The 24,597-nt window shown below is 36.6% G+C and overlaps 3 protein-coding genes across 3 annotated transcripts; 1 reads left to right on the top strand and 2 right to left on the bottom strand.

Annotated features, from left to right (window-relative positions):
• The first annotated feature begins 6,032 nt into the window (after window positions 1-6,032).
• Window positions 6,033-8,184, top strand: LOC130969747 (uncharacterized). The gene is made up of 6 exons (XM_057895615.1): window positions 6,033-6,308; window positions 6,398-6,439; window positions 6,665-6,780; window positions 6,940-7,045; window positions 7,135-7,188; window positions 7,596-8,184. The coding sequence occupies exons 1-6, from the start codon at window positions 6,051-6,053 to the stop codon at window positions 7,752-7,754; spliced, it is 735 nt and encodes a 244-aa protein (XP_057751598.1). The 5' UTR covers window positions 6,033-6,050; the 3' UTR covers window positions 7,755-8,184.
• Window positions 8,185-8,347: 163 nt separating this feature from the next.
• LOC130969746 (uncharacterized) lies at window positions 8,348-9,591 on the bottom strand. The gene has a single exon (XM_057895614.1). The coding sequence runs from the start codon at window positions 9,495-9,497 to the stop codon at window positions 8,631-8,633; it is 867 nt and encodes a 288-aa protein (XP_057751597.1). The 5' UTR covers window positions 9,498-9,591; the 3' UTR covers window positions 8,348-8,630.
• Window positions 9,592-10,438: 847 nt separating this feature from the next.
• LOC130969745 (kinesin-like protein KIN-14B) lies at window positions 10,439-22,994 on the bottom strand. Its single transcript, XM_057895613.1, has 23 exons — window positions 22,605-22,994; window positions 21,315-21,438; window positions 20,770-20,856; window positions 20,380-20,550; window positions 20,180-20,286; window positions 19,469-19,600; window positions 19,171-19,349; window positions 18,686-18,847; window positions 18,400-18,491; window positions 17,934-18,085; window positions 17,483-17,656; window positions 16,772-16,918; window positions 15,550-15,738; window positions 15,330-15,401; window positions 14,288-14,343; window positions 13,967-14,192; window positions 13,686-13,877; window positions 13,041-13,232; window positions 12,287-12,637; window positions 11,899-11,997; window positions 11,414-11,554; window positions 11,167-11,325; window positions 10,439-11,061 (listed from the first exon to the last, which is right to left on the bottom strand). Exons 1-23 carry the CDS (start codon window positions 22,815-22,817, stop codon window positions 10,627-10,629), a joined length of 3,852 nt encoding a protein of 1,283 aa, XP_057751596.1. The 5' UTR covers window positions 22,818-22,994; the 3' UTR covers window positions 10,439-10,626.
• Between the last annotated feature and the right edge of the window lie 1,603 nt (window positions 22,995-24,597).

Here is a 24,597-nt window from a genome sequence, read left to right as displayed (position 1 = left end):
TCTATGTTAATTGTGCTATTTTGCTATCCGGAAACGTCCAATTTTAAGCCGGAATGCTGCCCGATTTTCAAGGAAAATATTTCATTTTGGTCTTTTAATTCAATTTTGGGCAAATTTCCGTTTCTTTTTGATTTCCCGGATTTGTATCATTCACTGTGAACATGAACCACAACGTTTCCTTCCATTGCGCATTAATATCATCATATCACTAATCTACTTACTAATTTCTTTAACTGTTTAACTTTCACTCACCTTTAACCATCTTTAACAATTCTTTCAATTATATGATGATATTATTGCCTTTTGAATATAAGTTGTTGACTTCAATGAAGCTTGTATTCTTGGTTTACTTGTTCACTTTTGCATATTCATTGCAACATCATGCTTGTTTTTGCCAATTGTATCCTGAACATGCCTTCTTTGTTACATGCTAAATGTTTTATATATTCAATCATATTTTTCAGGATGTCGGATAAAGGCAAAGCCATAGCCACCGCTTCCAAGAAGAGAAAACACTCTACCCCTTCCATTCCTTCCATCTACAAGCACTATGCCAAGAATTCATTAAATGATGAGGAAAAGGAAAATCAGCAGTTGCCTTCTACCAATCCAGACAAATTTCCCAATCTCTACTGTGAGCTCCGGTTTTCTAGATATCGAACTACAAAGCTGAACATTGAGAAGAAGTTACTTCTACCTAATGATGTGAGACGGTCCATTACCGGTCGTATCCTTGAGTTAGGCATTGACTTCGTTGACCGGGACTTGGGAGATATTAATATATCTTGGGTGAAGGAATTCTACTGCAACTTCTTCCGTCCTACATTGGATTCGGTTCAGGTGCGGGGTAGAGAGATTATGATCACCGAGACTGCCATTGAGGAGGCATTACATTGCCGACACATTCCGGATGACCTGTGTGCCCATCAGCAGGCAGAGATAGCCATCCATACCATGACTTTTGATTATGAGGCGCTTCGGTGCGTGATTGGGATACCGGATGCTACATGGGTTATGGATGCGGGCAACACTAAGCCTAAGGGGATGCTATTTACTCACTTGACCAGAGAGGCCAGGACTTGGCAGATGATCTTCGTCCACTACGTCCTGCCTACCACCCACTTTTCTGAGGTCCCTATGGAGATGTTACTTTTGATTGGCTGTGTCATGGAGGGGAAGGAAGTTTATTTTCCCCGATTGATTCGACAGAGCATGTGGCGAGCCCATATTCGTGGCCTCCTGCCTTTCCCTGTCCTGATTACCAGCATGGCATCACTGGCAGATGTTCCTAGCCATGATGATGATGTGTTACCACCGCTACCAGGGGACGGTGCCAAGGAGATCACTATTCCTTGGGGCACTTGGGTGACAGAGCGACCACCTGCTAGACGCCGCTCTAGGGCTAGAGCTGTCATGGGGACGCCTTCACCATCAGCCCCTACAGCTGCCCCATCATCCTCTGCAGCCGCAGCTCCCTCATCATCCACAGATCCTCCAGCAGCACCTGAGCCTACCTATCTCCTGGTCCAGCGTCTTTTCCGATTCTTAGAGCGAGAGCGACGCCATGTCAGACGCCGTTTAGATCGGATGGACCAGGCACTTATCTCTTTGGGTGCTGAGCTACCTCCACTTCCCGATTCTCCGCCCTCCGATGAGCAGGATCATCAGGAGGAGGATGTGGAGGCACCAGTTCAGCAGGATGCCCCTGACACTACAAAGTCACCACAGACTCATGAGGAGCCGGTCCCACAGCCAGAGCCAGAGCCTATCGTTGTACCTCCCACTGATCCTCCGGTTTAGCATCGAGGACGATGCTTGGTTTTAAGTGTGGGGAGGGCACCGGTAGCATTATTTGGGAACCGGTGAACTTTTCGGCCTAGTATCTTATTTTGCACATCTTTGTATATATTTTGATGCATTTCTAGTTTGCTTTGGATACTTTTATCCGTACTTTTAGTTGGATTTTTCTTTATACATTTTTGTTTATCTTTGTTATTAGTTTGTGGTTGTGATTAGAAATCATATTTTGAATTGCAAATATTTAGTCACCCTTTTTGCATAAGAAATTGGTATTAAGTGAAAAAGAAAAGGGTGAACTAAGAAAATTTTAAATTTTTCAATCACAACAATGCTTAGTCAAACATTGAGATTTTTCAAGAAGCTTAAATAGAGGGCATTGACCCAATTGATTGAAAGAAAATTTTTTGGTGAAACTTGCTTGAATTTCATACTTTGTGAAGCATGTATTGAATTGAGAACACAAGCTTGTGAGACTTGAGCCTATTGATGTGGTTACATTTTATAACCACTTATTTTCCATTCTTGTGTGAAACTGCTCTCTTTCTATGATTGTGATCCTTGATTTGCTTGATTCTATATGTCCACTTATTTCTTGTATTTATACATTTATATGATTGAGGCCATTATTTCATTAGCCCACTTACCCAAATAGCCAACCTTTTATTCTCCATTATTAGCCAATTTTGAGCCTATGCTTAACCAACTTATTCTCATTTTAGCACATTACAAGCCCAAGGCGAAAAACCAATGAAAAGTCCTTGTTTGGATATCTTTGATTAGCCTAGGCTAGTGAGAGTGTTTATTATTCAAGTTGGTGAGGCTTGGGAACATTGGATGGGATAAAAGGGGTAGTACACTTTCATGTTTAGGAATTGGGTATATATTCATGTATTGATTAAATGTATAGACCTTATGCATTGATGTTCTTGTACATAGTTTGAAAAGAAAAAAAAAAGAGAGAAAAAAAATGATGAAAAGAAAAGGAAATAAAAGTGAAAGAAAAAAAAAGAGAAAAGAAAAAAAATATTGTATATAGAAAAAAAGAAAGAAAATAATAAAAAAGGGACAAAATGCCCCAAAGTGAAGTCAATAAAAAGGAATCAATGCATAGGTGTTGTGAATCAAATAGGAAATGCATGAATATGTGAGAAAAAGTGAAGATTGGGTAGTTAGAATAGTTTGAACTTGTATAGGTCATTGTATAGTTAGGTGGGGAAGTCTATGCTAATCAAAGATTCAAATCCTAGTCCACTTAACCATAATGATCCTACCTTAACCCTAACCCCATTACAACCTAAATGAAAGACCTCATGATGAATGTATGCATGCATTGAATAAGTGTTGATTGTTAGAAGAAAATCAAATTTTGGAAAGCTTGAATAGAAGAGAATTGAGTGAATTAGCCCTTAAACACTTGAGTGAATAGAGCGGATATACATCCGGTGAGGGTTCAAAAGTTCAATCACATGTGTTCACCTATATTATCTATATTCTTGCAAGTTTGAACTCTTTATGACAATTCAATACAATTGTGGTTTGGACTTAGTTCCTATATGCCTAGCTCTTGTGCTCATGCATGTCTCTTGGGAATTGATTTGTTTGAACTAAGCATTTCCAATTGCTTTAGATAGTTGCCTTTAGATAGGACTCATATAGTTTAGTTGCATTTAATAAATGTCATAACCCTTAGTTCCTTCTTATTTTAGCATGAGGACATGCTAAGGTTTAAGTGTGGGGAGGTTGACAAACCCCAATTTGACGGTTTATCTTGTATTGAATTTAGGGGATTTTATCACCTTTTACCCACATTTGTTCAATGAATTAGCATGGTTTTGTTATCTCTCCCGTATTTGTGCTTAAGTGTAAAAACATGCTTTTTAAGCCTTATTTTGATGAATTCTAGTTTCTCTTTGATTCCATAAGATGCCTTGATGTGTTTGCTAGTAATCTCAGGTTGAAATAGGCTAGGCATGGATCAAAGGAAGCAAGGAAGAAAGCATGCAAGTGGAGAGAAGCACAAAAAGCCAAAGAATTGATCTAGGCCATGCACGCGCACGCGCACAAGGCGCTCGCGCGCACATTGCGAAACAGGCCAAGGACGCGCACGCGTACCGTGCGCGCACGCGTCGATGACGGCACATGACCTCACTAATGCAACACGTGCCTGGCGATTTGAGAGGGTTTCTGAACCCATTTTTGGCGCCCATTGCTAAGGAAAAGGAATAAAAGGATGAAGGATTAAGGGGAAGGCACCACTTTAATGATGAATCATCACTTAGTCATTTAGTGGAACATTAGGATTAGTTAGAGTTAGTTTCTAGAGAGAGAAGCTCTCACTTCTCTCTAGAATTAGGATTAGGATTAGGTTTAGTTCTTAGATTTAGATTTAGATTCATCTTCTTCTACTTCTATCTTCTCAATGCCTTGTTGTTACATTCATTCTTCTTCCATTCTTTTATTGCAATTTCCTTTATGTTGTTCTTATATTTTGTTGTAGATCTAGTATTGTTCCTTCTACTTTCTTCCAATTCAATAAAAGGTAATTCATAATAAATGTGTTCCTTTTGATTGTTGTTGTTAATTCCTTTCAATAAATGTTGTTAGATTCTATTCTTGTTGTCAATTTGCTTTGCTTTTCTTTTGTGCCTTCCAAGTATTTGATGAAATGCTTGGTTGGATTTTAGTGTAGGTTTTGTTCCTCTTGGCCTAGGTAGAGTAATTAGTGACTCTTGAGTTATCTAATTCTTTTGTTGGTTGATAATTAGAAGTTGCTAATTGATTTGAATGCCTCTAAAGCTAGTCTTTCCTTTAGGAGTTGATTAGGACTTGAGGAATCAAATTGATTCATCCACTTGACTTTCCTCCATGGTTAGAGGTTAACTAAGTGGGAGCAATACACAATTCTCACCACAATCGAGAAGGATAACTAGGATAGGACTTCTAGTTCTCATATCTTGCCAAGAGCTTTGTTAGTTGTTAGTTTATTTCCTTTGCCATTTATAATTCTTGTCTAAAATCTCAAAAACCCCAAAATAACTCACAACCAATAACAAGACACTTTATTGTAAATCCTAGGGAGAACGACCCGAGGTTTAAATACTTCGGTTTATAAATTTTAGGGGTTTGTACTTGTGACAAACAAATTTTTGTATGAAAGGATTAGCGATTGGTTTAGAGACTATACTTGCAACGAGAATTCACTTGTAAAATTCTAAACCGTCAAAAATCCAATCATCAGATACCTATACAAAATACATGATACTCTCCTACATCTTTGAGAATCTATATTCTCACAAATCACACCTTTCAATTCCTCAAATGACAATGTGAACGGAATAACAACATCTAATGGATTTTCACACACAAATTGAACTCCCTCATATGTTTGCAATAAGATCTGTCCGTAATAATAAATCTTCAATACAACTCTATCATCCATAACACTACACGTACTTAACTATTCTCAACCTCATAGAAATTTATTTTACAAAAATGAGGGAGAAGATTCAGAGAAGAGAAGAGAAAAAGAAGAACATTAGCTGAGACCGACGATAAAGAAATGGGGGTTCTGTGAGCTCTTTCCAGTTTTTGTATGCATTAACGGGCAAATCCGACGGGCCGACCGCGTGAACTCCCAAATCGGTGGGTCCGATTAGTTCACCCCTGATTAAAATAAAATTTTTTGTCACCAGTAATCGGTCCCATCGATTACTGCACTCTTCGGGTAAAATATTTCTCCACCCAGAAATCGGTGCCTCAACGTCTTCCTCACACAAATCGGTGCCACCGATTTCATGCTGCTCAACGTCTTCCTCACACAAATCAGTGGGTCCGATTTGTGTTACTTCTTCTCTGTTTGAAATCGGTGGGTCCGATTTTTTCTTTCCAAGATTTCAAAAAACAACGCTGTCATAACAGTGTAAATCACCCGTAATAATCATATCCCAACTCAAACCCCCAAATCATATCAAAAAAATCAGCCGCAGATAGTATGTATACAATTTTCTGTAGAAAAAAAAAAAGAAAATCTCTAAAATATAGTTTACCCCCACATTGTTTACTGCCATAGTTCCGTTGAAGTTTAGTAAAGACTAAAAAGCAAAGAAAAAAAAAAAGTGAATTATTTTTCCATTTTCTACTACAGTACTACTAACATATTTTTGCATGCTTTTTTTAGAATTTAATATAAAAATGTAAATAATGAACCTTTTAGTAAAAAAAGCTGAGGCACCACCATAAGAGAATCGCAGATGCGTGTGGCAATCACTTTACCGACTTATCACCAACACTGCTACCACTGCCACCGCATCTACACTTCATTCGTCTCCGCCGCCGCCGCCACGAGCAGGAGGAGGAGGAATACAACCATGGCCAGCACCAGCAAATCAGGGGAATTCACCACAATCCAAGAAAAGGTCACCTTCGATAAAGAGATTAAGAAGAGCAAGTTCATCGCCATCGCTGGCCCCATCTCCGATGAGAAATCTGCCATGTCTTTCCTCTCTCAGGTTCTTTTCTTCCTCCATTCTGCACTTCCCTTTGTTCTCTTAAAATTTCTTCATGCGAATTTTGTTTTACTTCATTCATTGATTGTTAGGTTCGGGATCCGCGTGCTACCCATAATTGCTGGGCTTATAAGGTACAATAAAGGTCGATATTTTATTTTTTCACTTGTATGAAACACTGAGTGGAAATTGGAAAGCTTGTTATTGGCCACTGTTTTGTTTAACCACAATTTTGGTTATTTTTATTGCTTTCTGTATGAGAATTTCACCCAAAGGATAATCAAATTATTCAGGTGATTGTAGCTTGTGAACGCGTGTTACTATCTTTTGTTCATCAGTTTTGCCATCTTATGTAACAGGTTGGGGAACAGTATCGGTCCAATGATGATGGCGAACCTTCAGGTACAGCTGGGAAACCAATACAATCTGCAATTGATTCTTCAGGAATAGATAGAGTGATGGTGGTTGTGATCAGGTTAATACTTTCACAACTTCTACTATCTTTGTTTCCTTGACAATCTAACAAAGGACACAGTATATAACTATATATATGCTTTAAGCATTGAGCTGTTTTGATTTGGGTGTTGAATATGGAAATTGGAATAAAATTTGTTTCATGATCTTATCGTCTCAGATACTTTGGAGGTATCAAATTAGGCACAGGTGGATTGGTTAGGGCTTATGGAGGAGTTGCATCAGAATGCTTGCGAAATGCTCCAAGATGCCTTGTGAAAACAAAGGTGCTTCTTTCTTAGACTCTAATCCATCCAGTTTTAAGAACATATTATGCATCTGGAGGGTCAATTTTTAACTCTTATGAAAAATGTAGGTCCCGATGGGAGTAGAGGTCCCTTTTGACCTTCTGGGAGTTCTATACCATCAGGTTAGTTCATGATGATATCTATTTACTGATATTGTACAATATTTCTCATCAAATTTTATATGGAGAATGCTTATTGTTTTGTCATAAGTCATAAGTCATAACTAGCCCTGTGAATGATGGAATTTTATGTAAGCTTTGAGGAGCATATTTGGTTTCTTTTTCTACTTATACTTCCCTTGCTATGTGGTCCCTTGTCTCTAGCATTGTTGCCACTTTCCGTAATGTCTAAAAAGCATAATTGGCTTATGTTTCTGTATGCTGGAGATGCTGGTGAAATTAAGCTAGTTCGGGTTTCTTTTTGGTTATTTTTTTAAAATTACAATTATGTCTACATGCAGCTTTTATTTTATGAACTATACATGTGTTTCAAATCAGCATCTTATACTCACGCCTCGTGTCATTTTCAGCTGCAATCTTTTCAAGTTGAAGGTATCAAGCAGGATTATGATACTGGTAAGGATGGCACAACTATGGTTACTTTTAAAGTTGATTTTGACCAAGCTGAAAAATTGGAGGAAGCAGTGAAAGCCAATTGTAGCCGAGAGTTGAAGTTTTTTAAGCGATGAGACTTGAAAATGAGGATTGCAATTGTAACTTTCTTTTACATTGTAGATACATCTTCGCTACATGATGTGATCATGTAACAGTTATGGCCAGTAAAATTCTTTTGTTACCTCTACCCACATTCGTGCTGATGATAGGACTAATCTGCTGACACGCCCTAGGTGTGCTTGTGTAACAATCATTTAGAAATGTATTTGTGATTTAGCAATTATGTTACATAATTTGTAAATTCAGTAGAGCGTTTTACAAGTCTACATAGAGAATACATTTTCCTTGCAGTGCTATGACACTTAGCTGGCATAATTGATGGCAGCACCTAGAGTTCTAGTAATTGATAAACTGATATTTATGTCTGATAGCAGAAGAATGAATTTGGATTCTCTCATGGTGAATTGAACATGTCATATTGATATATCTATCATTGGTTACTCATCTCCTTTTACTTTTTTACTTTCGAAGTAATTACATCTAGCCACTAATTACAAGGGGTGTTAAATAAAGTGTTAGCTGTTGAACAGACTAAGGAAGAAAGATCTAAAGTCTATTAAGCAAAAGGAAAAAAGTGTTGGCTCCACATAATCCACCACAAACAAAAAGACCTAAACCATTTCATTCATAATAATATGCACAAAAATTACATTTTGTTGCGGCATTGCAGAAAAATACTGTATACTATAAGCAATGCACGCTCCTCTCCCCAACAGATAGATCAAGCTCACAGTAAAAAAATAAATAAGTCAACTACTACATTCTACACTGCTTACACCATGCTACAACGTTCCCAACAAAAGGAAACAGCAAAGTATTAACCTTCATCTCAATATCCACATCATTGCAACGAAAACATGAAAGTGCATTCTTCTTAAACATATGCAAAACTACAACACCTCTTCTTCTGCATCCAAACCAGAGTTATTTATGGGATCAAAAGACTTCATTTTTACCCTCATTGCCGTAGTTTTTATTCTCATTCTTCTCTTCCCATTTCCCTGAAATCCTTTCATTCCATTCCTCTCAAGAACCCCACTTTCACACCAATCCCTAATTCCATCATCAGTGTCAAAACGGCGCCGTTCGTCCCCCATTGGGTACCTCAACGGCAAGCTCACATTGTAACAGTAGTACTGCTCTTTCCCGTTCACCATCCTCTCCGGCGAAGGCGGCTTCACAGCCACACCGTGAAACGCCCGCCGGCAAGTCTCACACCGGAAGGCGCAACCCTCATACTTCCTCTCGTACTCATGCAGATACCAGCAGTAAGGGCACATGGTCCAGAACGTAGTCGCCACGCTCTCCCTTGGCGCGTCGCCAGCACGATCCTGCGACGGACCTTTATCGTCGGCGCCGTTGCGGTGTATGTTGGAGAGGACGAGCCAGGCTTCGCGCACGCGCATGAGCGCGTCGTCAGCGAAGGGGAGCTTGTTGGCGTTCTGGTCAAGGAGGCGGACGAGTGACTTGAACTGCCGACGCGCGAGGTCACGGTTGGAGGCGTCGGCGGGGCGGAGCTGGAGAATGGCGGGCCAGTCAGGGTGGCAGCTCCCGGGGCGGGGCTGGGCGGCGCTGAGGACGTCGGCGACAGCGAGGATCTGGTTGACCCGGAGGGAGATGTCCGGGTCAGACTTATTGATCCGGTGGGCGAACTCGCGGGCGCCGGTGAAGTCGCGGCGTGAGAGGCGCTCCGTGCAAGAGCGGATAAGGGTTTCGGATTCGAACCCGGATCCAGACCCGCCTGAGGTTGATTGCATTTTGAAAGTGTTGTTTGTGTTTGTGGCTTAATGAGTGCGACATAGACAGCGCTTTTTTATTTATAGCCAACAATAGACAATGAAGCAGCATTTCTTCATGACTTCATTTCTCTTCTCCGAGGAAGTAAAGCTTATGCAAGTAATAAAGGTGTTTTTGGTTTTTATTTTTATTTTTAGTATTTTTATTTTTAAAATTTTATAAAAAAATGAAAATAAGAGATAAAAACTGAGAATAGGATTTAAAGATAAAAATAATATTTTATTATTTTTATTGTTTCTATTTTTTCTTTCACAAAATTTAAAACACAACAAATAATAAAAATAAAAACACACACCAAATATACTCTAAAGAGTTTCACTCACTTTCTGTTTTTTAACACTCAGGATTCTGTTATTTCGGTAAAATAGTAGAAAAAATATTGTTGACTTTTTTTTCTCATGAATAACACTCGTGTCCATCTCGATTCTAAATAATTAGTGAGCATTCCCAAATTTATATAGCCACATGAGCCCCCAATTGCTAAGGGTTAAGGAGTTTTAATTGTCAAATGTTCATTTTCATTTGCTTTATGTCTTATAAATTTTAGTTAAATTGTTCAGTAATTTAAAAATTAAAAACTAAATATTATCCTTTGCATAAAACTAACTATTAAGTTTGGCCCCTCTTATCAATTCAGTCTAGCTCCACCCGTTTTTATTGATGTATTTTTTTAGGAACTGATTTTGTCAACCAATGATTATACTATATTGAAACATTAAACAATTTATGTTCCTGGTTTTGACATAACATTTTCTCAATATATGTCCAAAAAGATTAACAGGTGAACAGTACATTTAATATTTTAATCTTTGTCATTACCATTCACTTCTTATTTTGCTCTGATATAAAATGTTAATTCAGTCTCTACTTTTTCTTGGGTCGGATACTCAAAATCTCGAAGTAAAAAAAATAGAAAGATAATTACCACTAATAAATTGCAAGAGGTTCGAGTATATGGTACATACATTACATTTGGCCTCCCAAAGAATAAAGCAAACGCAAGACAACGAATATGCAATGCAAACTTAATTGGAGGCACGTATACAACTAGGAAGATGAAAACACCTTAGCCCTTTGAAGGTTATGTTCTCACCGCCCCTTTTCAAGTTCATTGACCAGATCCTTAAGTGATGGAACCTTTGAAGCCAAGGTCTTATATAATCTAGAATACCGGGCTCGCGTACCGTCTGCTGTTCTTGCTAGGGCAAGCAAGCTTAGAGACTCGGGTAGTTCTGCAAATATCTGTTTCATTTCATCCAAACTCATATTTTCCAGTATGGATGGTCTAGGGGCAACCCTCACTATCTCACCACCTTTAGGTTCCTGAACTCGTGCATCAGCTTTAATGACTAGTTCTGAACTAGAGTTTGCTCCACATTTGATTATAAATGGTGAGGAAGTGCCTGTATTGAATTGTAGCACATTCCACTGTGCTACATCAATTTCAGATCCAGAGCCAGGATCCATTGATAACCTACGAGCCTGTTGTAGATCTTGAACAGAGTCATCTTCTTCTGGAATTGACTGTATTCATATGACATCAAGCCAAATTAATTTTCATGAGTTCATGCACTCAGGTTGGATAATTACGATAAAATTGGTTAAAAACACTCGGGATATTTTACATACCTCAACCATTCGACGAGCTTCTGCTATGTTCCTCTGAGCACATGGATGGTCAATCTCAAGGAGTGAAGGCATCTGTTCTGTTAGTTCGTCAAGAGAAGCCAGGAATGTTCTTTTCTTACTTTTGCTCAAGATATTCACAGAAGAAAGTTTCGTTATATCCTGTTCAAATATGGTAGCTTGAATTATTAATAGTTTCCAATCAGTATACTGAATTTCAAAAAATAAATTTGAACAAGAAGATATCAACCTTGACTCGCTTTATTATGCCATCAAGAGAAATGAGAGATGCTAATCGTGCATCCTCGGCTGCAGTAGAAGGATTTTGAATAGATGAACCGCCCTTTTCCAATGTCAATAAAGCCACATCACTTCTCATTTGATGCAGAATCTGGTGACAAAAAGAATGATGAAATCAATGCCAGCTTCTCATAAGAGAAGAAATTCATTTAACAATAAATCATCATGATCAATTTCTAATTGCGTGTATAAACTTATCCACCACTAACAATGTAATAATATCCACTTGGACTAAATCAACAACCAATGGACATAAAGCCAAGAGTACAAACTAAATAGAACATCAACCAATAACCTAGAAAAAAAAACTACAGAAATGAAAATGAAAACCAAACACAAGAAATCTCTTTAAGAGTTAAGACCTAGAAGCATAAATTGATCTAACTCGACCACAGGCAAGCAATAATACAACAGTTGAACAAGAGAAAGCACCACCTTTCTTCTTTTGTGATCAACAGACTCTAGAGCCGAACGCAGCTTCGCTACTTGTGCCGCATCTTCAGCCTCTTCCATTGCCAAGGTACCAGCAATATCCTGATAGCAAAATATCAATGAACACAGAAGCAACACAATAAGTGCAATATCAGAAGATGAACATAGTAAATCATTTTCTTTTTGTGGTTAATTTGTGTGTGTTGTTTGTGGTTTTTTTTTTTTTTTTTTTTTTGGGGGGGGGGGGGGGGGGGGTTACCCAAGTCATTTGAGTGCATGTGAATATGTAATAACTTGGATAAAGTAATGCTGCAAAATTCTAAGTAATCAAGAATATTTCAGGTATGCATTTTTCATTAGTTACTTTACATACATCCAACATGAGGCATACCTTCAAGTGTTGTAGTTGAGAAGAATAGACACGTTTTGAATATTCAAATAATAGCTGACCAAGGGCATCAGTCTGGGGAGGCATAGCAGCACCAAGTCCAGCCGTCCAACCATCCATTATTGCAGTTGAAAGAAGTTCCAACTGACCAGTTGATCCCCCCGAAGCATCATTTGCAGTAACAGATAGGAAGTCAAAGTTCTCTGCAAGCCAGGATCTAATTTGACGCTGCAGCTCACCTGCAGGGGTATGTACAAAAAGCGCAGCAAGAGCCTTATTTCCAATAGCAAAACCTTTGGCGTCCTCGGTAATTTCCCTAAGCTTTCCACCAGTTACCTGCTGTCTCCATATGTCCTGTGCAGTTTATTTCAAATTGAGACTGAATAAACTCAAAAGAATAATTTGGGTGTAATTAAGTTCAATAATGATATAATTCTGTTCAGTATGTGCGAGAAAAGAAATGGAAGACAAGCTACCCAGAAACTTAAGAAAAAATGATACGTCTTCATGGAAACTGATAAAGGCCAACTTTCTCAACCTTTGTTCATCAGCCAATTATTATAATGAAAAGAAAAAAGAACACCAAGAAATGGCAAATGCTTCTATAATGTTCAAAGTGTGAAAGGAAGTCATGGAAACAATTAAACTCCCTTTCAAAAAAACGTTTTCCGCTCCTCCGCAGCCAATCACTTCTGCTTGTTTGTGCAAATAGAATAATAGAAAGCAAGATTGCATAATAATAGGTAACTGGGGCTACCTCATCAATCCCACGTATCTTCAACACAACAGATGAAAATTTGGACTTCCTATCTGGCTTTAGATTCACTTTAAATCCTTGGATCTGCTCATCAACATATTGCACAGGAGACCTTCCAGGACTACTGGCCCGGCTGGAACTTCTGCTGCGTCCAGTATTAGGCTTCTCAAGAAAGCACTCAACTGGCAAGACCTTCCAATTGAATGTGCAACACTTATCAAATGAACAAAAGTTGCTACCCCACTAGATTAAAATAATAAAATAATAATAATAATAATAATGGTAAATTATACTTTTTGTCCTTAACTTTAGCAATTTTTTTAAAAAATACTCCTAACGTTTAGTTGCATTCAATTTTATACCTAACTTTTTTATTTGTGTCAAAATATCCCTGGTCATTAATTCCATGTAAAATATTAGGAATAAAATTAAAAACTTCCAGGGATAGTTTTGATACAAATCGAAAACGTCAGGGACAAAATTGAATGAATAAAAAACATTAGGAACAAAATTGAATGAAATTAAATGTTAAGAGTATTTTTGAAAAAAACCACAAACGTTAAAGACAAAAAATATACTTTATCCTAATAAAAAAAGAGAACCAGTGAAGATTTGCTTTAGGGTTTGATCTCAACTTCTTGTTACCTTAATTGATTGTAACTCTGGAGATCTGGCAAGCAAAGATCTTATATACAGGATTCTAACACGGGAAACAAGCATAGTGTCCATTACTCGCTTCGGTTCCATTTTCCTGATAAAAGAGAAAACAGCATCCCTAATTTCAGCAAGTATCTCATGCTCTCGAGAGGCACCAGCTTTGATGACAGCAGCAAGCACCTGCAATAATTTTGGAAAGAACATACCTGCAGATGTTAAAGTTCAGTCTTTTTCAGCAAATAAGTTATGCATAAATCATCCATGCTTACCAGCATCAAAAGCTTGTTTGCACCATCAGAAATGGCAGCATGCCCATCATATTGATCTGGATCAAAGTCATTCAGGGCGGTAGTAAGATATTCACCAGCAGGGGTAGTCTTAACTACTTCGGAGCCAGATTTAACCAAAGCAACTGTGCCATCATTCTTATCAGTGGCCAAAGATGGAGGAGGGACATCCACAGAACGAGATCTTGTATTGTTGCTGGTTCCATTCCTATTTCAATCAAATGAGAACAATCAAGCCAATATTCACATGCCAAACAAACAAACCACAACAGAAAAACTTAGAAGATATAAAGTAGACTGTACCTCCCGATATCTTGAGGCTGAACATTAACCAATCCTCGAGATAATGGACTTGACAGCTGAAAATAAAGTACCAATTTCAGAGAGACAAAAATACCATATGGATAGCACAGAAGCATGATCATTGATTAACAATGCAAATATGGTCGGGTTATTGAGTGGTTGTGTTATCTATAATACCTCGTACGTATCTACATACTACCATATGTTGCTGATTTTGTGATTAATCAAACTAAAGCAAACCCTGATGGAACACAAGAACCTCTCTAGCTGGAAGAAAGAATCCAGATTAAATATCAAAAGTTCTTCACCATCAAAAACATTTATTTGTGCACACAGACATGTTCAGCTATTATGTTGCAACTCGATAATTTCAAGCACAATAATCAAAAGAATACAACAGGATTTTGTGAAAATGAACTGTGGAAGTTATTCTAATTATAAGTGTTGAGAAATACAATTATTCACGTGTTTCTATCCAACCATTTGAACTTCTTAGTTGAATGATTCTGATTCAAACGCATATGTTATATCAAGGGTGGAGAGTTGGCAAAGACTTCGAAAGTCTATCTAGACCTTTTCCCTAGGCAATGAGACTCATACATCTGCTTAGGATTGAATGAGGACTTAAAAGCATGAACTTTGATTAACAAGACATGTATGGCACAATAACAATAATAGGATAAAATCTAATACTCTATTATGAACAATCTTTCTTAAAAGCTTATGCTGTTACATAAAGACATATGAGTTATTTTATATTTAACAAAGCTTCTGAGAGAGATGATTAGATTATTCAAGACATGATATTAAAGTTTCTATGACTAAGCAGTCATTCAATCCTTATTTTCCTCTATTCTTTTAAAGAAGCTCTTGCAAGAGCCAAAAGGGATGAGTTATAACATAAAACCATTCATGTGTTTTTTACTCGATAGTTTAAACTTTTGGAAAGATAGCTCAAGACAAAAAGTTTGAAAAGAAAGTCCCCTTTACTAAATAACATTTCATTGTGATGGTATGCAGTCAATAAATGGAACCTTCCTACCTGAGGTGATTGAGCAGCAGATGTTTTCTGAGTTAATCTATCAAACAGTTTCTCATTTTCCTCATGCAACCTCTGCAAAACATCAAACATCAAACCTCGTGCTAAACTTCTGGCACAATTGTATAAGAGACTAGAGAAAATGATAGCAAAGATCAAAGAAGTCAAGTAATAACCAAAAATTAATAGGAAAAACAGACACAATTTATCTGGTATAGCACACCTCAATAAGAGCATCACGTTTCTTGAGTTCCTCTTCTAGTTTTTTAGTTACTGCAGAAGAATCCACAGCATCTGCAGTTGGCCTGGTATCGGATAGAGCTTCAGATTCTGGTTCTGAGGCAGAAGTTGACCTAGTTTTGCTCAGTTTAACAGCCTCATTGAGTTGAGTTTCAAGGGTTTTAATTTTATCCTATGTCATGGAAGAAAACATAACCCATAAATTATCTCACAAGCATTTAAAAAAGAAATTAGAAAAAAAGAAAAAAAGAAAAAGAGAAAAAGAAGATGGTAACATACATTTGGGACTAATGATTAACTCAACTTGAACTTATTTGTGTGAAAATTCAGATAATCCAGAAAATGACATAATTGAATGTGAACAAAGTAACATAAGGACGTTAAATATGCACAGTGACTGATTCGTGGCAAAAAGTGATGCTCCTACTGTCCTACAGTTTCGTGCTACGAAAGACAGCCAGTACCCACATAATTGAGATTTTGACTAAACATAGCACTTGTCAGCATGCCATAGAAGCAACCATAAAGAAGAAAACCAAAACTCCAGCAGAGTAGAGAGTGAATGAGAATAAAGGCAAATAAAATAAAAAAGTAACAAAAGCATGTCAGATTCCGAAAACATATCAAATAAACTATTGTATTCTATCATAATCAAGTCTCCAAAAAGGCCATTACAGTCTGTGTACGTTTTACTATTGAGGGAAAATAAATAATCAATAAAACATAATTCTCTACCATTTAAAGTCTAACAACTTCGTAAATGAAACGTAGAAAAGACACACAATATTCAAGCACTGTCCTAATCGACAAAATAAGAGTGAAAATAACAAAATAGAGGGGCAAAAAACCTACAAGCAGAAAATCATTTTCTTAGCTTTCATAGCTTTGCAAATAGAAATAATCTCTCAGATTATCTCCCCCCGTCTCAACAGAAAATAAAGAACCCATAAGGAGGCGAAATTCAATGAAGAAACCACAAGAATAAAAAATTCAATTACAAAAGATAAATATGAAAGGCAAAGCACCAACCAAAAAACATGGATTTGCATTCATTCTACGTAAATGGATCCCATCCCTTTTTGGCATTATTTAGACCATTTTAACTTTCTATTAGGAAACTGTCAATAAAATACTAAGAAACAGGACTTATACTCAAGAAATTCCTAATGAATATTTTGTGCATATTAGAATTATATATGACAAACCTGCAAAGTTTGGATTGTTGAATCTTGCTGTTGTATCTGCAACTTCTGATCTTGCTCCAACTCTAACAGTTGAGCAACTTGACTTCGAAGCTGAGTATTTTGTTCTTTCTCTATCTTATGTTTATCCGACAGCAAAATATGCTCTGACTGCAAACCCAAAAAATAAAGGATGTATTCTTTGACAAGCCTAAGGCCTTCATATTCAAAGCATAAAATCCATTCTTGAAAAAATGTATGAATGTTTGTAAAATATAGAGCACATATTGCAACATGATATCTATGCCGTTCAATGAAAGAAAGTACATGTCATTAATCTTTTTGAACATTTGAAAGAATAGTTTAAGACAAAAAAAAAAGGAAGAAAAAGCTGGCATTATGTTGGTATAAGAAAATTGAAAACAGTAAAACTATGGTATTCTTATCATTTAAAGGAACAGAAACATTTGGCAAAAACACTCACCAGACCTCGGTAAAAACCCAACTCAGAAGTGATATCAGAAAATTCAAAATGATGGAATTGATAGAATCTTTGTTATTATGTACCCGAGAAACTCATTTAATGTTGCACATGTTTACTAACATCTTGCAGCAGGAAAATTATATAATTAGTCAATAGATGTAGATGTAATATGGAGAAAACAAAATTGTCACCAAATAACCTGTCAGCACACAGAACTGGAAAACAAACACTAACAGATTAAATTGCCAAACCTTCAAATCTGTCTGCAAAGCAGAAGAAACTTTCCACGCCTTCTGTACTTCATTGAAGAGTAAAACACACTGATCATTTGCGTCTTTAAGTGCTTGCTTGAGCCGCAGACCCTCTTGCTTCAGGTCATGGATTTCTTTTTCATTATCATACAACTCCTTACGGGCGTCATTTGCCTATAAAAAACCATGATGCAGACTATTAGTTAAGTTCTACATGCACTCTCCATCATCTACTCTTCCAACTGAGCAACTAGATTTCCTATACATGTTCATCATAAAGTGAAAAAAATGTAATGCAATACCATAATGACTCGGTCCACATAAAGTTTAATCTGAATTAATATATCATAGTTATTGTGATAATTATAAGATGTCTCTGATAAATAGCCACTATTGGTTAAAGAATATCAAAATAGAATTTATTATCATTTTCCAAGGAGTGGAAACTTACAATGTCTCTCCACTTCTTTATTGTATCTCGGTTCCCAAGACTTAATACAGCATTTCGAGCTCTGGTAGAGAAATTGAGCGATGATAATGTCTCAGATAAGTTTGAAAAATTTGGACACACATTAACAATCATCAAGGTTTTTGAACTCCCCCCTACAAACATAAAAAAAAAATTGTCAAAAGATATCATGTGCCTGAAACTGATCATAAAGAAATGATTCCAAGTTACAATGATGAAAAAATCCAATATTAATGCCAAATTACAGCAACATGTAAAATATTCAAGTATTTGGCAAGATAGATCATAAGAATGATAAAACCATATCCTGCTGGTAAAATATTATTCACACCTCAGCAGACAATTCCGTATCACTATTACATGATATCTCTATGAAGTGTAACAACCTAAGATCAAATATATTGCAGCACAAGATCATAAATAAAATGTGGGAAGGAAAAATCAATACCAAGTGAATCAGCAAGGAGGTTTGTTAACACAGAATTTTCGTAAGGAATGACATCCTTCTTTGATGTTAAAGAAGATAAAACATCACCCAATCTGAAAAAGAAGTTTAATGCCACAAGAAGTTAGACACTGAAATATCTTGCCACACAACATTCTTTTTGCTAAATTTGCCCAAAAACATAAATAGCAAAGGAAACACATATATTTGATGTAAAAGGGGGCAGGCATCAAGCAAAATTGTAAAGAAAGGTAACTTTGCCAATAAGTACTGTATTGAAATTACATACGCTGAAAGTGATTTCATAACATGCAGCAAATCTGTGACACGCTCACCACTATCATCTTCTGTTATTGAACCTTCACTTCCAGCCAAGTCAACCAAAGAGAGTTTGCTATATGAATTTTCACCAGTGATCATATTGTTGTAAAATATGTGTATTGTGACAATCCTAATTCGGCAAATTACAAAATCCATAGAGATGAATTAGCGTATAGCAAGCTTAGAAGACCTGATCCTATCCTATTACAATGTATGCATGCAATAGGGTAGATGTCTGTAATGTGATATATTTGAAAGAAATATAATCTTTCAAGGTTCAGTCCTTAAAACCTTTAGCATAGTATATCGAAGCATAGACAATGAAACATAATGCTAAGGATTTAGGGTGAAGCTATGCTAGCAATGAAGTTTGTAACGCAAGTTAAAACAGCACAAATATAGTCAGACTACAATATAATCATGCAAAGCGTGAGCATGGAATTTAGACCATACAAATGAGATACATTAATCTTTGATAAATCATTTCCTCGACTCTGAAATGCGGCTTTCAAAGACCTAGAGAACTCCAGAGGGTTGTCAACTTTTTCCTGCACCAGTTCTACAAAACATTCAGGTGATCCAAAGCAGAGTTTAGGCATACTTTTTCCTGACTCCAAAAGCAGGTCTGTTGTCTGAAAGCACATAAAGAAGACTATAAGAAAACCATAATAATCCTAATTAAACAAAAAACAAAGATGCGGATCCCAGTAACAACAGAAATGTGTGCCTGTCTAAGTCAACAGAAAGAGACCTGTTCATTGTAGAGCTCACAAACTGTAACGCCAAATTTATATTGAGAAGTAGAGGTTGTATCTGAATTGGCTAAATCAAACAACTCCTCAAAACATCGCGCATATAAACCTCGATCATAGCTTGATCCTTCCTAAGAACAATCAATGAAGATCAAATAAGCAACTGGGCAGGCCAAACATTTTGATTTGAAGTAAACAGACATGTAGTAATATAAATAATTTCAGCCATTGAATCTCCATTTGTAACAATGGTGAGCCTCACTCCACTCCAAAAACTAGTTTAAGGGGGAAAGATTATCAAAGCTATTACAAAAGCTATCGTGACCATATGCCTAGCTGGTGTGGGACAGTGGGACACATCCTTAACATCTAGAACTACACATGGACTGAGAAGTCTATCAGATTGCACATCAGCAAGTGGCCCAATCTAAAGCATAAAATAGGCTTTTATACCATCTTTGAATTGAAAGCCTAACTCTACAACCAAAAGCTTACCTAATAGGAAAATTTATCCAAGTTTATTATAAAGGTTATCTTTTGCCATGTCTAGCCAATGTGAGACTTGACACATTCCAATATTTAGTCAACTCTGAATTTGGAAAAACTTGTCCAAATCCATTCTTTTTTTATTTTTTTTAGTTTTAAGGGGAGGTGATCTGCACCTGCACACACAAAGAAAGAAAGAAAGAAAGAAAGAAAGAAAGAGCAACCATAGTATGTGTCTTTCCAGAATGGGTTTGTCCATATGCAAATATGGAAACATTATATCCATCCAAAGCTGACTGCACCAGTGGTTGAACATCATTGAATAATTCAGCTGCAAATAGAGTATAAAAGGTAAGATAAATAAGATGCATATCAGACATTACCAGGGTTTGAACTCCAAAAGGGGGAAAAGGAACCATTTTACCTTGTCCAACATGAGGTCCATAGACCCGGTCAAATTCAAAATCTTTCTTTGTATTGGACAAGGATTCATCACCAGTATTTACACGAATTGTGTAGTCATCTGGAAATTCAACAACTGAGGGACCTTCATCTTCAAATGACGGCCTTGTCCGGCAAAATACTCGAATATTTCCTGCAAAACATTAACAGCCACATCAATGTTTTCAGCTCAGTAAAGTTTACATTTGAATTATGCTTAAATAACAAGAGGTTGTGCATCCAACTAATCTTGAATTCCAGTTATCGTATATGCAAATTTGAAATAAACAATGTATTTGGGACATAACGTGACAACAAAGTGCATATTAGGAAACAACCCACGACCAAATGAAAACTTACAGATAGCAATTACCTTTAGATGTCAATAAATCATTGAACAATCTCCTTTTCTCATTGATTATTGGAGATATTCTTGCTTCAGTTTCAAGCGCAACTTGATCTGGAATTCACAAGCGGACAATGAAATTAAAAAATTGACGATAGAAAACCATAAAGACAAATTACGTCTCAAAAATGGTACAATCAGTATATCAAAATTTTAACATGGCAGCACTCCCCCACCCCCAAGAAAACAAAAAAATAAAATAAAATAAGTTACCAAATAAAATGTTAAAGTATGACAAATTTTGCACAACTCCAAGAAACTAAATGCATTTTTGAGATAAAAAGGTGCCATATTTCTCATTATGTTATGATCAAACCTGTGAGTGTGTAAAAACAAGATTCCCAATTCCCAACAAGAATTTAGAGCATAAGTCTCAATAGTCAAAGAAATTAAGTTATCCAATCAAGCAAAAAAGTTCATGTTGGTGTAAAATCCCAAAACTTTTTCTAGTCTAGCATAACCAGCCAACGGTCAAGTTTTTCTAGTCTAGTCAACACAAGTCAGTTTCTTACCTAGCTTTCGGGTTTTCTCAGCAAGAACACCAAGATATCGTGTAACTCGATCAAGTTTTGCATTTGAATATTCTTGAAGTTCACTCACTTCATGTCTGAGCTGCAAATGGTCTTCTTTAGCAAGCTGCACAAAGTATCTGATGATACTGTTAGCACATGACTTGAACAGAGTTGCAAAGGATATAACATAAAAGGATAATTCAACCAGCAGGACTGACCTGAAATAAGGAACCATTATTTAAATAGTATAAAATACACTCTAGATATTATTATCTCTTGCAACCATTTTTTTTTCTTTTGTATGAATGGTGGTACCAAGGTTCAAATTTAATGTAAAACACAAAAAGTCCAAAACACTTCATTGACACGATCTGTCCTTAAGCAGAAAAGAGCTTCATAATTCATTTTATAAGATACAAGTATTTGACTACATAACAACCCAGTTGTTTAGCTTACATTTGTTACATATCATATAAAGGAAACAGATTAAATTGTAGAACATAGACCACTAGCACCGTGCCACAAAGTTTTCTAAATGGTGGCAAGCAATGATCCTTATTATATAACAATATTAAAATGCACTATTACATCTTCAAATTGTCCAAACCAGCACTTTGTTGGATCTAAACTTTCTTTCCCCGAAATTCTCCATGGCCATATTGTTCCTACATCAACACACCCTAGGACTAAATTCATAATTTGCAACATCCTTCCGGAAGTTAATTGAGGTTCACCCATTGACAACGGAGAATTTGTTCCCACACCTATGTTTACATAATCAAGAAAAGCCAAATCCTCTATCAAACACATAAATGAGTCATGAGCGCACTCCCCTCATGTTACCGAGAAGATATATTCACCTACCACTAACTACAAACTCCAATTGCAATTTCTGATGTCAAATTGCCATACTACTGTCAAATTCTACAAGAATCCTCAAATGCTGCACCCGTAAAGGAAGTTGTACATGAACTATAGCTTACTTTACACACTAAACCCATCCTCCTTAGTTTCTTCGATTCAAACTCACCTGTCGAAATGAAAGTATTCGTACAAAGGCACATGCAGCACCTTCACATCACATGATGCACCTCAAGCACAATCAAAGCAACTACTGAAACAAGCTAGAATTACAGCACAGACCTAAACTAAAACACTGCCGTTACAAGCACTCGCATCTCGGCAGAACAAACCAGAAAAGCTAAAATATCAGCGACCGGAATGAATGAGCAGAACAAGAAGAAAAAACAGCTGGCAACAGTAAGAGATGAAAGTGAAAAAACGCATGACCTTGAGCCTTTCCTGCAGGCGCTGAACCTTGGATGCCGTGGACTGCTTTGACTGCGGAGGAAGAACAGACGAGGGCGAAACGGAGTAGCGTCTCACAAGTGGCGCAGTAGGTTTCCGATCGACTTGATCGACCGGCGGCGAGGACGACGGCGAGGACTTCCAAGGCTCGAATCCGGTGACATCCCAGCTCCAGCGGTTCTTGTGTTCCGCCATTGCTCCCTCCCTCTGCTTTTTGCCTTTTTCCCTCAGACTCAGATTTCGAAGCTTCAAATTTGAAACCAACAATAAAGTGGAACAAAATACAATACACCACTGTATACAATTTTAATTGAAAAAGAAAAAGAAAAAGAAAAAAGAAAAAGAAATTTAAATAAGGAGAGCTTTTTATTAAATTTGTATTCTAATTTTAATTTTATGATGATAATTACATGGTGTTGGTTCGTAGTACTAATATATGGCTTTTTGGATTGTTGTTTGTTTTTTGTTGTGTGCGCGATAATAAATGGAGGGAGTGTGTTTGGTTTCGTTTGGGAGGGAGAACGGCGTCGTTTTGGGATGGAATTGTGGGTGTTGGGCTTTTATGGGTCACAAATATTCTGCGCTTCATGTTTGTTCACCCTTCGCTCTCAAGTATATTTATTACGCGCTGTTTCTTTGTTCTGTTTTTGAAGGATATAAGCCTAAGGCACTAAAAGTAAAGCATGTGAGGAGTGAAGTGTCAATATTGAACTGAACTGAATGCGCTGGATGAATTGATTTATGGCTGCGTGTTTTGGGGGTTGTTAAGGGCTCCCTTCTTGCCTTCGCCTTCGCCTTCACGTTAAATATTTTACTTGACAAAATGAAAATGAAAAAGGAATATCAATGAAACGGCCTCTCATATATGTTAGAAGTTTCTTGACATGGATATTTTGTCCTTTTTATGTACAACAATGTGTCTATTTTATGGTATAAAATTGGACTAGAGTGCTGCTTAGCCATCGGAAAGAGATACTTAGCATATTTGTTTTATGTTTTAACTTTTAACAGCTTAGACTGATAGCATGCCATAAAACATAATTTCCATACTCCATACTGCCATTGTTGAACTCTTGGTATTATGGAAAGTATTGTCCAAGTTTTAATTTACTTTAACTTAAATTTACCATAAATATAAAATGCATTATATTTCTTTTTATATTCAACACCTCTTGGGTTAAATCTAGAGGGGTTAAAAAAATCAGTATATCATGCTTGATTTTCTGTTAGAGAATCTCCATATCCATACTATAGTTTGGGTTAAGGCTAAAATCATACTTTTAGTAATATATTATTTTGATCTATAGATATTTCATGCAGAGAGCGCCATAGACCATAGCAGCAAAATTGAGAAACAAAACTCAACTATAGGAAGTTACTTTTCCTTATAAATATTTGTAGACCAAAATCAAACATGACATTTCTTTTATATGTATATATATCCTAGATTTAACGTAAAATAAATAGAAGCTGCACATTATTCCTTCTTTGATTTTGAGAGAGCTTTTTTCCTCTGTGCAACCATGTATGTATACACGTGAGTACAATCTGAATAAAAAATTATGCTATCCAATCAGTGAAAGATATCTTAAATGAAACTAATTAGTTGTAAGAATGATGTTGAATGTCATGCCTGGAAGGCTGGAACATAGATTCACAATGCAATAATTGCAGCATGAAAGTAATCAAATGATGAGTTTCATTTGTTTGGCATCCTTATGCAATACTTTTCAGATGTCTGAAACATAGTTCTACCAGAATTAACCATCAGCAACACAAATCATAACTTTTATGGCTGCTTTTGGTTATTGTCTTTAACATGGAATTATAGAAAGAGTAGATAATAAATACATTTTAAAAAAATAGAGATGGAAAATATTTTAATGTTCAGTACTTTCTAAAAGTAACACATTAAGATATTCATTTTTGTTTTTATGTCTTTGTTTTTTTTTATATTTTTATATTAGAAACAAAA

This window comes from Arachis stenosperma, chromosome 3, assembly GCF_014773155.1.
Source record: "Arachis stenosperma cultivar V10309 chromosome 3, arast.V10309.gnm1.PFL2, whole genome shotgun sequence".
Lineage (NCBI taxonomy): Eukaryota > Viridiplantae > Streptophyta > Magnoliopsida > Fabales > Fabaceae > Arachis > Arachis stenosperma.
The sequence above is the reverse complement of the archived record's forward strand: the minus strand, read 5'-3'. Positions and strand labels throughout refer to the sequence as shown.